An 11,718-nucleotide genomic window follows, 5' to 3' on the forward strand; every position below is an offset into this window, starting at 1 on the left:
TCTTTGAGTCTTTACCTCCCACATCCCTCCAGGGTCTCTGTTCTTGCCGGAATTCTCTTTCTGCCCCCTCTTCCTCTGTGGGACTCTTCTGTTTTTATTTCCTCCAGAGAAGCTTGAGGGGGACTAAGAGACAGACACGGAGCTCACATTGGGCTTGAGGAGGCATAAAAACATGGTTTATTCCAAACACTGCAATATGGGACAGGAGAGTGGGAAGGGGGGTTGGTGATAAGTGTGGACTCCCAGACCCCTCTCTTCCACAACCCAGCTCCAGACCCGGCTGGAGATCTGGTAAGAGGAGGCTTTTGAGGGTCTGCTGGGTCTTCACTGAAAGGTCACAAATAAGGGTTGGCTTTGGAGAGCATGTGATTCGTGGCACCTGGGGCTGGTAGTGAGGTGCGACAGGGTGGGAAGTTTTGGCCTGATGGAGGTTGGGATCAACGCTGGGGCAGTGGAGGCGGGGCTTCCGTTGGGGGCGTGTGCTAGGTCGAAAGAGGGGAAAGCTACCGCGGGTGGAAAAGGAGGAGGGGGAGTCACGGTTTGACGTCGAGGGACAGAGTCTGGTCGGGGAACGGTCTGGGGCTCGGGTCACAGTTTGGGGTCAGGGGTCACAGTCTGGGGTCGGATGACCATTTTTAGGGGTCGGAAGTCACAGTCTGGGGTCAGGGGTTTCTGTGTGGCGGGGGCCAAGGTCTGGGGTCACAGTTTGGCGAACGCGTCTCACAGTTTTGAGTCCCGATGGATGAAAGGTTAAAAACGGGCTTCCCCGGAGGCGTGGCTGGGGCCGGGGAGCTGCACAGTGATGTGGGGGCCACGGCCCCAGGCGTGGGGGAGTGACGCGGGCGTGGCGTGACCCCACCACCTCCTGCCCCATCTGGTGACGTTAAAAAGCCCTTGTCGGGTTTAAAAAAAAGTCCAGTGGGCTCCAAGACCCCTATCCCCTTGTTCCCAGGCTGGGTGAGATTTGAGGGACCAAATCCCCCCCGGCTCGAGGTGCCCCCATAGCGAGGGGCGCAGGACGCTGCTCCAGGCGGGGTCCGGCCAGTTCCATTTCCTTCCTTCCCAACCCGTGCGGGTCCTGTCCACCCCGCGTGCTCCCTCGGGCTGTGGCCTGCGCTGACCGAGGGGGCGGCGGGGCCCCCCAGGCCGCGTCATACCTCGGACTCGAGGCTGGAAAAGTGCGCCGAGCCCCGGCGGGTACTCAGGTCCCCGCCCCGGTGTCTCCGGTGGGGCGCGGCGGGCAGCGGCGGCCCCCAGTGCGCGGCGTGCGGGCACCTGCGCGCGTGGCGGGAGGGCCCGGTGAGCCTGCGCGCGGGGGCGGCGCGGGGACACGAGCTGAGGTCCTCGAGCGATCGCGACGTGGGCGCGGGCGGCGGGAGGTCCCAGCCCCCTGCGGCGCGCCGGTGCCGGTGGTGGTGCGGCGCGGCAGCTGCGGGCGCGCGGTGCGAGGCCCGCGGGCGGTGAGGATGCGACCGCGGGCACCCGCAGCGGGCCCGGCGCCGGGGCGGGGGCCCCGCGGCCCAGGGCGGGGGCGGCGGCGCCCACCAGCCGCCGTCCAGGCCGTCGTGTGAGCAGCTGAGATGGCGCGGCGGCGGCAGCAGCTCCAGGCTAGCACAGTGGCGACAGTGCCAGGCGGCGGGGCCACTGCGCGGGGGCAGGTAGTCCCAGCTGCCGGCGCGCCAGCCCCCGAGCTTGTCGACCGACCAGTAGCGGCCAGGCGGCGGCCCGAGGCGCTCGGCGTACGGGTAGGGGAAGTCGGCGAACCACCAGGGCTCCAGGCCGCCCAGCGACGCGCCGCCCAGGCTCTCCGAGTCCTCCGAGTCCGACGGCGACGGCTCTAGGTCAAGGTAAGGACAGGGGGGCGGCGCGGCGCGGCACGGGGGTGGCGCGGCCTGGGCTCCGCCGCCCGCGCCCACCGCACCGCCCGCGCCCCCCGCGCCCGGGCCCAATAGGGGCTGGCTCTCGGGGTCCGAGCGCGGCCAGCGCGTGGGCGCCGGCGGGCTCTCGTCCTCGAAGGCCAGGCGGCAGAGCGGCGGCCCGACGGCTGTGGCCGCGGCGGCCGGGGGCGCGGGCGGCGACGGGAAGCCAGGGAAGGCGCCGGCGGGGGTCTCGGCCGGCTCTTTGTCGCGCACGATGGCGAAGTAGGAGGGCGGCGGCTTCTGCGGGGGCTGCGTAGCCGGCGGAGATAGCGGGCGCCCAGTTGCGCCCCGGGGCGCGGAGCGCGCCTCGCTGACGCCCAGGCCCTGCGGCTCGATGGGGCCGTAGTAGCGGTGGAAGCCGTCGGCCAAGCTCGCGCCCCCCGGCGGCCCTGCACCTTTGGCGCGGCGCCAGCGGTCCACAGTGGCGCGCTCGCGGGGTATGAAGGGCGCGGGACCGGGAGCGGGCCTCGCCGCCGGGTACACCGGGCTGGGCAGCGGCTGCGGCGGCGGCGGGGGCTTGGCGGGCGGCGGGGCAGCCTCCGCGCTGCAGCAGCTGTACATGCCCTGCGGGGGTCGCGGCATAATCCCGGTCAGCGCGGGATGCTACGGACCACCTACCTTCCCTCCGTCCCTCCCTCCTCTCCAGCACCTCGATTCAGCTCCCTTCCATTTCTAGGCGTCCCAGCCTGTTTCCTCCCATCTCTTTCCCTCCGCCTCCCTCTCTCCCCCATACCCTGGAGAAGGCCAGCAGGAAATCCATGCGATGGGTGGGCCCCAGGCAATGCCGCAGGCGCCAGTACACCAGGTGCTCCCAGGCGAAGACCAGCAGGGAGAGGCCCATGGCCACCAGGAGCATGTAGAAGACGCCCGCCATGTTGTCGATGTCCAGCTTGCTGCTCATCACCTCGATTTTGTCATTGTGGCAGATCCCAGAGAGCCACAGCCGCTCCAGCATCTCGATCTCATCTGGGGACAGGAAGGTGGGAGGTCACCTTCCGTGGGCACCCTCTGAGGACCCTCCTCCCTGATACAGGAGTCTAGGTCCTCATTCCCTCCTTCCCCAGTACCCAGGGGTCTTTGCCTCCCCTCCCTTCCCCATCCCCTGTAGGCATCTCTGCGTGCAGCCGCACCATCCCCCAGGAACTGCAGCAGTGCCAGGTCGATGGGCCGCTTCCAGCGGGAACCCTTGTGCAGGGCGATGCCGTAGCCTGTGGTGGCAAAGACCTTGCCCGAGCCGATGGTGACGAGCTTGCAGCCCTCATCTTTGCGGGCCATGTAGTTGAGCACAGCCGCGTCGTAGATGAAGGCATCCAGCTTCCTGCCGGCAGGGGCATGAAGGGCAGGGTCAGTTCCACGCAGATGCCCGAATGGGCAACCCAGAATCCCTCTACCTCCTAACCTCCAACTGCTCCAGATTCTAACTAGTGGTGAACTGCACCTTTTTGTGCCTCTGTTTACACATCTGTCAAATGGGGACAGCGGCAATACCTCCCTTCCAGCGTTGTTGCACGGATAGCCCCCGGAGCAAAGGAAGTGCCAGAGAAGGTTAGCTGTGACTGTTAGTGAAATAACTACTGGTTCAGTCCTTACTGGAATCTTCTGGAGAAGGTCCCATATACTCCTCCATTTTAAAGAGGAGGACTGAAGCTCAGAAAGGAGAATCATACAAATAATCATAGTGTTAATGATGACTTCTGTTGTTCCAGGCACTGTTCTATCTACTGTAATAACTCCATTCTCTCAACACTCCGATGAGATAGAAACTATTATCTCCATTATTCAGACTGGGGAAGCGCAGGCTCAGACATGCATCTTAATTTGCTTGGGTTCTCTCTCTAGGCCCTAATTTCTACAGTTTGGTGGGAAGATAAGCACGGATACAGAATTAGTAGTTCTCACTGGTGCATACATTGTGGCACTTGCCACATGTCACTTCCTTCCCAACTGTTGCCACTTTACAGTTATCTCTGTGAGGACTTGATTAATCTCAGCCTCTCCTACCAGAATGCAAGCCCCTCTAGGGCACGATCCAACACTGTCACGTTCTAGGCTGTGACCCAGCAGTTCCTGACACATACAAGGTGGTCGTAAATATTTGTGGAGTAAATGAATGAATGGATAAAGGAATCCACACTTCTGTGGATTCCACACTGTGTAACTATCCTATGACATAAGATAAGTACTCATGATCTGACCTGTGAAGATGTCCAGGGCGTATTAATGAAAAAAAAAAAAAAAAACCCACTAGTCCTGGAATCCTAGATAGAATATAGCTCCATAGTTATTTTGTGGAGTGAAGTTTTGGTCATCTTAAGTAGACACCAGATTAGTTCTTAGAGGGAGGTATCTGTCCTTTCTAGTCCAACATTGTCCAAAAAAACATTCTGGGGTGATGGAAATGTTGCATCAGCGCAGCCCAACATGGCAGCCACCAGCCACCCATGGCTCTGGAGCACATGAAATGTGATCAGTACGACAAAGGGATGTAACTTTAAATTGTATTTAATTTTAATTAATTAAATTATTATTATTATTTTTGCCACACCAAGGCATGTGGGATCTTAGTTCTCCGACCAGAGATTGAACCCTTGCCCCCTGCATTGGAAGCACGGGTCCCAACCACTGGACCTCCAGGGAAGTCCCTAATTTAAATTTAAATAGTCTTGGACAGCTCAGGTCTGGGGAAAACAAGAGACATCAAGGCATGTGGCTGGATGCTTGGTGAGGAGAAGGCGAAGGGTCTTCCTGATGTGAATACATCACCTGGAGTCTTGAGTTGTTTGTCTATCTGTTGATGTAAATACCTCTGTGTCCCCAAACTTTCAGTGAAGCCCCGTCCACACACTCACATAAATGCATGTAAATGCCTTGTGTGCATGGTTGGTTGCATAGAAATTAAGGAAAAGGACAGACTTAGTCCTTGCACCCCAAAGGGGGAGACAGAGAGAGGATTCCCCAGAATCCAGCTGAAGCAACAACTTGAGGTGGGGCAAGGAATTCAAAGCTCTGGAACGTGGGGAGGGCATTCACCACCCCGTAGTTGGAGAATGGGGTTTGAATTCATCTTATACAGATCCTGACGGGCAGGGAGAGCCCAGCTGACATCTGGAAACATACACAGTACATAGGCGAGAAAAATACCGCACTACCTGAGGGCGCTGCTGCCTTGTAGGCAAACTGTAATTGCTCTCGAGGTGTCTCTTTGTTTAGGAAAATGCCCTTGGGGGCGAAAGGTGAATTGTTTAAGGTGTTTAAGTGGGAAGAACTCGGAGTTTCCTGGGTCAGGCCAAAGAGGAGAGATGGAGGCGCTGGGGACTAGATGGAAGGAGGGTCTTCAGGGGTCCTGGGAGGGGGACACATACAAGGGAGAGGTGTGGGAGGAAAGAATGGAGAAGTATTTTAGAGTCAACAATCAAGACTTCCAATGGTGGGAAGGTGAGCAGGGCTTTCAGGAAGAGGGGAGCTGAGAATCTGCTTTGAATTTAATCGTTTGCTCAGTTATTCTGAGACATAATGCCTGCCTCTTTCCCCACCTCCTTACGCCCTACCCCCCCCCCCCGCATTGATCCTAAACCTCTAGTACAACTCAGCCATGTCCGCCAGCCTTTTTTGGGGAAAAATAAAAATTCCCACCCTGTTGCCAGAGGGATCTTGACATTTGAGTCAGCTCCCGTCCCTCCTTGACTCCCGTCCGTCCTCAGTTCACTGCTCTTCGCGGTCTCCCCACTTCACTCCCCGCCAGGCTCTTTGTCAGCAAACACCCCCACACCCCTCCTTACCCCTCTGCCTTGTCTCCCATGCACGCCTCCCTCACTAAGTCTGCTCCAGCCACCCTGGGCTTTGTGCAGTTCCTGGATTGCTCCAGTCTGCTCCTGCCTCAGGGCCTTTGCACTGGCCATTCTCTCTGCTGGAATAATATCCTTCTCCCAGATAGCTGCCTGGCTGGCCCCCTCACCTCCTTCAAGTGTTTGCTCCAAAGGCACCTTCCCTGGTACACTGTTTAATACTGCAACCTGTAGCCTCCTTCCTGGGTCTCCCAAACTCTCTCACCCTGCCGTATTTTTGTCCATAGCACTTACCTCCTTGTAACTATAAAATGTCTTTAGTTATTAGCTTTATCATTCATCTCCCCACCGCCCCCCCTCCCCCCCACTGGAATTTAAGTTCCGTGAAGGAGCAGACGTTGTTTGCCGGGCTCACTGCTGTATCCACAGGGTCTAGAACAGCACCTGGCATACAACACGTGCTTAATAAAGAGGGGTTGAATGAATGAATTCAGGCTGGTTTGAGACCAGCATTCTGTGTGCCAATCACCGGTGCTGAGAGGTAAGATTTCATTAATAGGGAAAAATGCCAAGAGGCTTTCCTCCACGGAAAATGCAAGAGAACAGTGTGTACTTTCAGTGAGGGATGTATAAAGATGTGTGTGTATATATGGTTGAATTGATCTGAAAAATAGTGCTTCCTTTAGGGAAAGGGGACTTGATGTTTCCTTTTCGGCCCTCGTAAGTGAGTGAGAAAATGAACCTCTCTCATGGAATGGGCTTCCAGAACTGGCTGGGAGAAGCTGTGTTTCTTTATTTCTTTTTAAGAGATGCATTTCCTTTCTCTTCCTGTGAGGTTGCTTGCCCTCAGCGGTAGGGTAAGCCCACATTTGGAATGTGAGCTAGCCAAAGCCATGAGGCTGCCAATCCCTTGTACCTCTCTGTAAGGATGGAATTTTCTAGTGTTGTCCAAGGTGGTAGCCACTAGCCACAGGTGGCTATTTGAATTCCAATTTTAATTAAAATTTAAAATTCGATTCTGTAGTTACACGAACCTCATCTCCAGTGATCGAGAGCTGTTGGCTACCATATTGGACTGCTCAGATCTCAAATATTTCCATCATCGCAGAAGGGGCTGTAGGAGAGCACTGCTCTAGACACTCATGTGTCTGTCTTCTAGACTAGAATGGAAGCGCTAGGAGAACAGAGACTTTGATTTGTTCACTGCTATACCCTCAGTGCCTAGCCCAGTGTCTGGTGCAAGAAGACCTTCATAAACATTTATTGGATGCATGAATGAATGAATGAGTGAGTGCCTTTTAACTTGCATATGGTTAGGGGTATCTTGCCAGGGAGATCATGATTCATTATTTGTTTTCTTCTTTGGTCCTCTCTATTTTAAAAACATATATATAGTATGTCTACATATACAAATATATACATCTATATGTATGTATGTGTATATATATATATATATATATATATATATGTATATGACTAACCCAGGAAAAGAGACCAAAAAATACTGACATTGGGGATTCCCCAACAAAAATGGTCCAGACAGCTCACCCTACAGTGAAGTTCACAGTCAACAACCCTGCTTATGTGCTCACAGGCCCACCACTTCCAGAATTTTGGATGCCCGCTCCCAAATATGAACTGACTATTAAGGATTACTAGACATCAGATAAAGCCTCTAACAAGAAAGGTAGAAACAAGGAATGGCCCAGGTTCAATCCCTGGTTGGGGAACTAAGATCCTGCAAGCCGTGTGGCATGGCCAAAAAAAAAAAAAGAAAGAAAGAAAGATAGAAACAAAACAAATAGGAGGGAGGGGGGACTTGGAGGAAACATGCAGACACGCAGAGAGTAGAAGATGTAAAAAAGAAAAACCCAACAACTATCATTAATATCATCAGAGAAACAGGACAAGATACTGCAGCTTTGAACCATGAATAGGATATTATAAAGTAGGAGACTACAGAATGCTGCTATAAAATTTACAAAATACCATAAAAATTCAGAGATCAAAAAAGAGTTCTTAGAAATTAAAAATATACTAGCAGAAGTGAAAAAGCTTAATACAAGAGTGGGAGATAATATTAAGAATCTCTCCCAGGGAGGGGCTTCCCTGGTGGCGCAGTGGTTGGGAGTCCGCCTGCCGACGCAGGGGACACAGGTTCGTGCCCCGGTCTGGGAGGACCCCACATGCCGCGGAGCGGCTGGGCCCGTGAGCCATGGCCGCTGAGCCTGCGCGTCCGGAGCCTGTGCTCCGCGGCGGGAGAGGCCACAACAGTGAGAGGCCCACGTACAGCAAAAAAAAAAAAGAATATCTCCCAGGGAGTACAGCAGAAAGAGTTAGAAAAATAAGAGAGAGAATAAAAGAAATGGATAGTCCAAGAAGCCCAATATCAAGTTAACAAGAGTTCTAGAAAGTAAAAACAGAAATGGAAGGAAGAGGCGAACTGTAATTGAAAGAATTCAAGAAAATTTCCCAGAATGAATGACCTCAGGATATGACTGAAAGGTCCAGTGATGAAAATAGATGAAGACACATTGCTGAGAACTGTCAGCACACTGAGGACAGGGAAAAGAAAAACAGGTCACATACAGGGCTTAGGAATCCAAATGACTGGATATTTCAACAATAACACTGGAAATTAGAAGACAGTGGAGTGATGCCTTCAAAATTCTGGAGGAAAGTGATCTCCAGCCCAGAATTTTATACCAAGCCAGATGGCCCATCGAGAGTAAAGATGTTTTCATGTATGCGATGTCTCCAAAATGTATCTCCCATGTGCCTTTTGTCAGGAAGCTCAAAAGAACAAGGGAGCAAAACACAGGAAGAGTAAGAAATGGGATACAACAGGATCTGAACCAGGAGGGAGGTGATGGGCTCAAGATGGCAGCTATGTTCCAGACTGGAGCAGGTCAGAAGGCCACGTGAGAAACTTCTTTAATAAGATGAGATTAATGGAGTACCTGATGCATCTGAACACATGAAGAAGAGATTCATATAGTTAGTGGAGAATTTGGATTTGAATTAGTGAAGCACAAGGAAAACTCAGCCACTAGGCAATTGAAAAAAAAAAAAGACAATATCAATGCAAGGAAAAACAAAGAATTGTGTAGAAGAGGAAAGGAATCATGGTTTACTATGTGTGGCATCTATGGGAGCATTTACAGTCAACAAGTAAACAATGAATATTCATCTAACCAGAATCGCAGTGTGGGAGCTTGGACAACTTAAATAACAGTATGAGTATGTGTCTTCCATAGTGAGAAGTGAATGCAAAATGCCTAAGATTGAAAAATCAAGAGGTAGCCATAGAGACATGGTATTTTGAGACAGGGAGGTAAGTAGCAAAATGAGACAATAAATGAGATGAAAGATTCATCTGAGGTGGGAGAAATGGAGGGTAAAGAGATGGGGGACCACTGGTGGTTTTCATTTTCTAAAAAAATCTTGTATCTGATTTTTCAAACTATGTGTATGTATAACTCTGATAAAAATTGGATGAAAAATTAGAAAAAAATGTAAAAAGGAATACCAGGGAGAAAAAAAATTCAGCAGAAGCAGGAAATCAGGGCAAGAGGTGACAGTGAGAAACACAGGTATCCTTTGTGAACCTACAAAGCTTCTGGATGAGGGGCACAAGGAGGGTGATTCTGGGTTTCTCGCTGGGCGAGTGAGGTTATGTAGTACAGTGGTTGAGAGGCTGGACTGAGAATTAGACTGCCAGGGTTCAGATCCCAGCTCTGCCCCTCACCAGCTATAGGGTCTTGCTCTGCGTTTGTCTTCTCATCTATAAAATAGGAATAATAATATTCACCTATAAAGAGTTGTGGGTTGAATTGTGTTCCCCAGCATTTATACACTGAAGTCCTATCCCAGTGCTTCTGGATGTGCTCTTAGTCAGAGAAAGGGTCTTTACAGTGGTGATCAAGTTAAAATGAGGTCCTTAAAGTGGACCCTGATCCAGTATGAATGGTGTTCTTATAAAAAGGGAGAATTTAGATACAGAGACATGCACAAAGGGAAGATGATGTGAAAAGACACAGGAAGAAGATGGCCATCTATAAAGCCAAGGAGAGAGGCCTGGGACAGATCCTTCCTTCACAGCCCTCAGAGGGAACCAAGGAGGACTTCTAGCCTCCAGAACCGTGAGACAATAAATTTTTGTTATGGTAGCCCTAGCAAACCAATAATGAACTTAAATGAGAACAGAACTTGATGTATAATAAACACTATGGTAAATTAAAAAGGTATGGGAATGATAGCAAGCCTTGGCAAGCATGTGGAACAAATGGAACTTTCCTGCACTGCCGATGAGAGTGTAAACTGGTACAACCACTTTGGAAAATGTCTGGCAGTATCTTTTGAAGCTAAGCAGACACCTCCCTATGACCTAGCAGGTCCACCCGTGGGAATTTACCCGAGAAAAATGAATGTATATGTCCTCCAAACACTTGTACAAGAATCTTCATAGTAGAATATTCACAATGGCCAAACACTGGAAACAACCCAAATGTTCACCAATCAGGTGAGTGGAAGAATTCTGATATATTCCTCTATTGGTATACTCAATGGAATACTGCAGTGAACAAACTTGGTAGTAGCGCTGGATGAAGCAAGCTAGACACAAAAACTATCATATACACTGTTATATATACACTGTTTGATTCTGTTTATGTAATGTTCAATGAACCAGGCAAAACTAATTTACAGTGATAATCTATGGTGACTAGAAGGGCAGAGGGGAACTAGAAATTTTCCATACCTTAACCTGGGTATGGTCACATGAATGTATAGCTGATCAATGAACCTCACACTTAAGATCTGTATATGGTGGGATGTAAATTGGTGCAGCCACTATAGAGAACAGTATGGAGTTTCCCTGAAAAGCTAAAATATGAAAAAAGAGCTACCATATGATCCAGCAGTCCCACTCCTGTGCACATATCCGGAAAAGACAAAAATTCGAATTTGAAAAGACACATGCATTCCAGTGTTCACAAACAGCACTATTTACAATAGCCAAGACATGGAAGCAGCCTAAATGCTCATCGACAGATGAATGGATAAAGAAGATGTGGTATGTATGTGTGTGTACACACACACACACACACAACACACAATGGAATATTATTCGGCTATAAAAAAGAATGAAATGATGCCATTTGCAGCAACTTGGATGGACCTAGAGATTATCATACTAAGTGAAGTAAGTCAGACAGAGAAAGGTAAATATCATATGATATCACTTATATGTGGAAACTAAAAAAATACAGGGGACTTCCCTGACGGTCCAGTAGTTAAGACTTTGCCTTCCAATGCAGGGGGTGCGGGTTCAATCCCTGGTTGGGAAGCTAAGATCCCACATGCCTTGAGGCCAAAAAACCAAAACATAAAACAGAAGCAATATTGTAACAAATTCAATAAAGACTTTAAAAATGGTCCACATCAAAAAAACTTTAAAAAAAATACAAATGAACTTATTTACAAAATAGAAATAGACTCACCAGACATAGAAAAATAAACTTATGGTTACCAAAGGGGAAAGCAGGGGAGGGATAAATTAGGAGTTTGGGATTAGCAGATACACACTACTATATATAAAAGAGATCGACAAGGGCCTACTGTATAGCACAGGAATTATATTCATATCTTGTAATAACCTATAATGGAAAAGAATCTGAAAAAATCATATATATATATATGAATCACTTTGCCGTACCCCTGAAACTAACACATTATAAATCAACTATACTGGTATATATACATATTTATGTACATACGTAATACATAGAGAGACCACATCAAATTTCCCTTGGAGGAAATGGTGGCCACTTTAACATGAGACCGACCCCCATGTTACAAGGAAATATGTGGCTTAGCAGAGAGGCTTTTTTTTTTTTTTTTACAGTTCCTGCATCTATGGCTCCTCTGTGCTCAGAATGTGTGTTGGGGACCCCTTGAAACGGCCTCTGCTGTGTTCCAATAAAACTTTATTCACCGTCAAAAAAAAATTAAAA

General features: G+C 50.0%; 1 protein-coding gene across 1 annotated transcript in view; it reads right to left on the minus strand.

The window, feature by feature from the left end:
- Positions 1-1,151: 1,151 nt before the first annotated feature.
- GRIN2D (glutamate ionotropic receptor NMDA type subunit 2D) overlaps positions 1,152-11,718 on the minus strand; it is a gene marked incomplete at both ends in the record, with an annotated part of 28,042 nt that continues 17,475 nt past the window's right edge. Inside the window, 3 exons of the mRNA XM_082676549.1 lie at positions 1,152-2,483; positions 2,653-2,885; positions 3,050-3,237. Of these exons, the coding sequence (XP_082532675.1) occupies positions 1,152-2,483; positions 2,653-2,885; positions 3,050-3,237 (1,753 nt within the window). The remainder of the gene's footprint in view (positions 2,484-2,652; positions 2,886-3,049; positions 3,238-11,718) is intronic.

The sequence above is a fragment of the Grampus griseus genome, assembly GCF_964374135.1.
Source record: "Grampus griseus genome assembly, chromosome: 19".
In the NCBI taxonomy this organism is placed as follows: domain Eukaryota; kingdom Metazoa; phylum Chordata; class Mammalia; order Artiodactyla; family Delphinidae; genus Grampus; species Grampus griseus.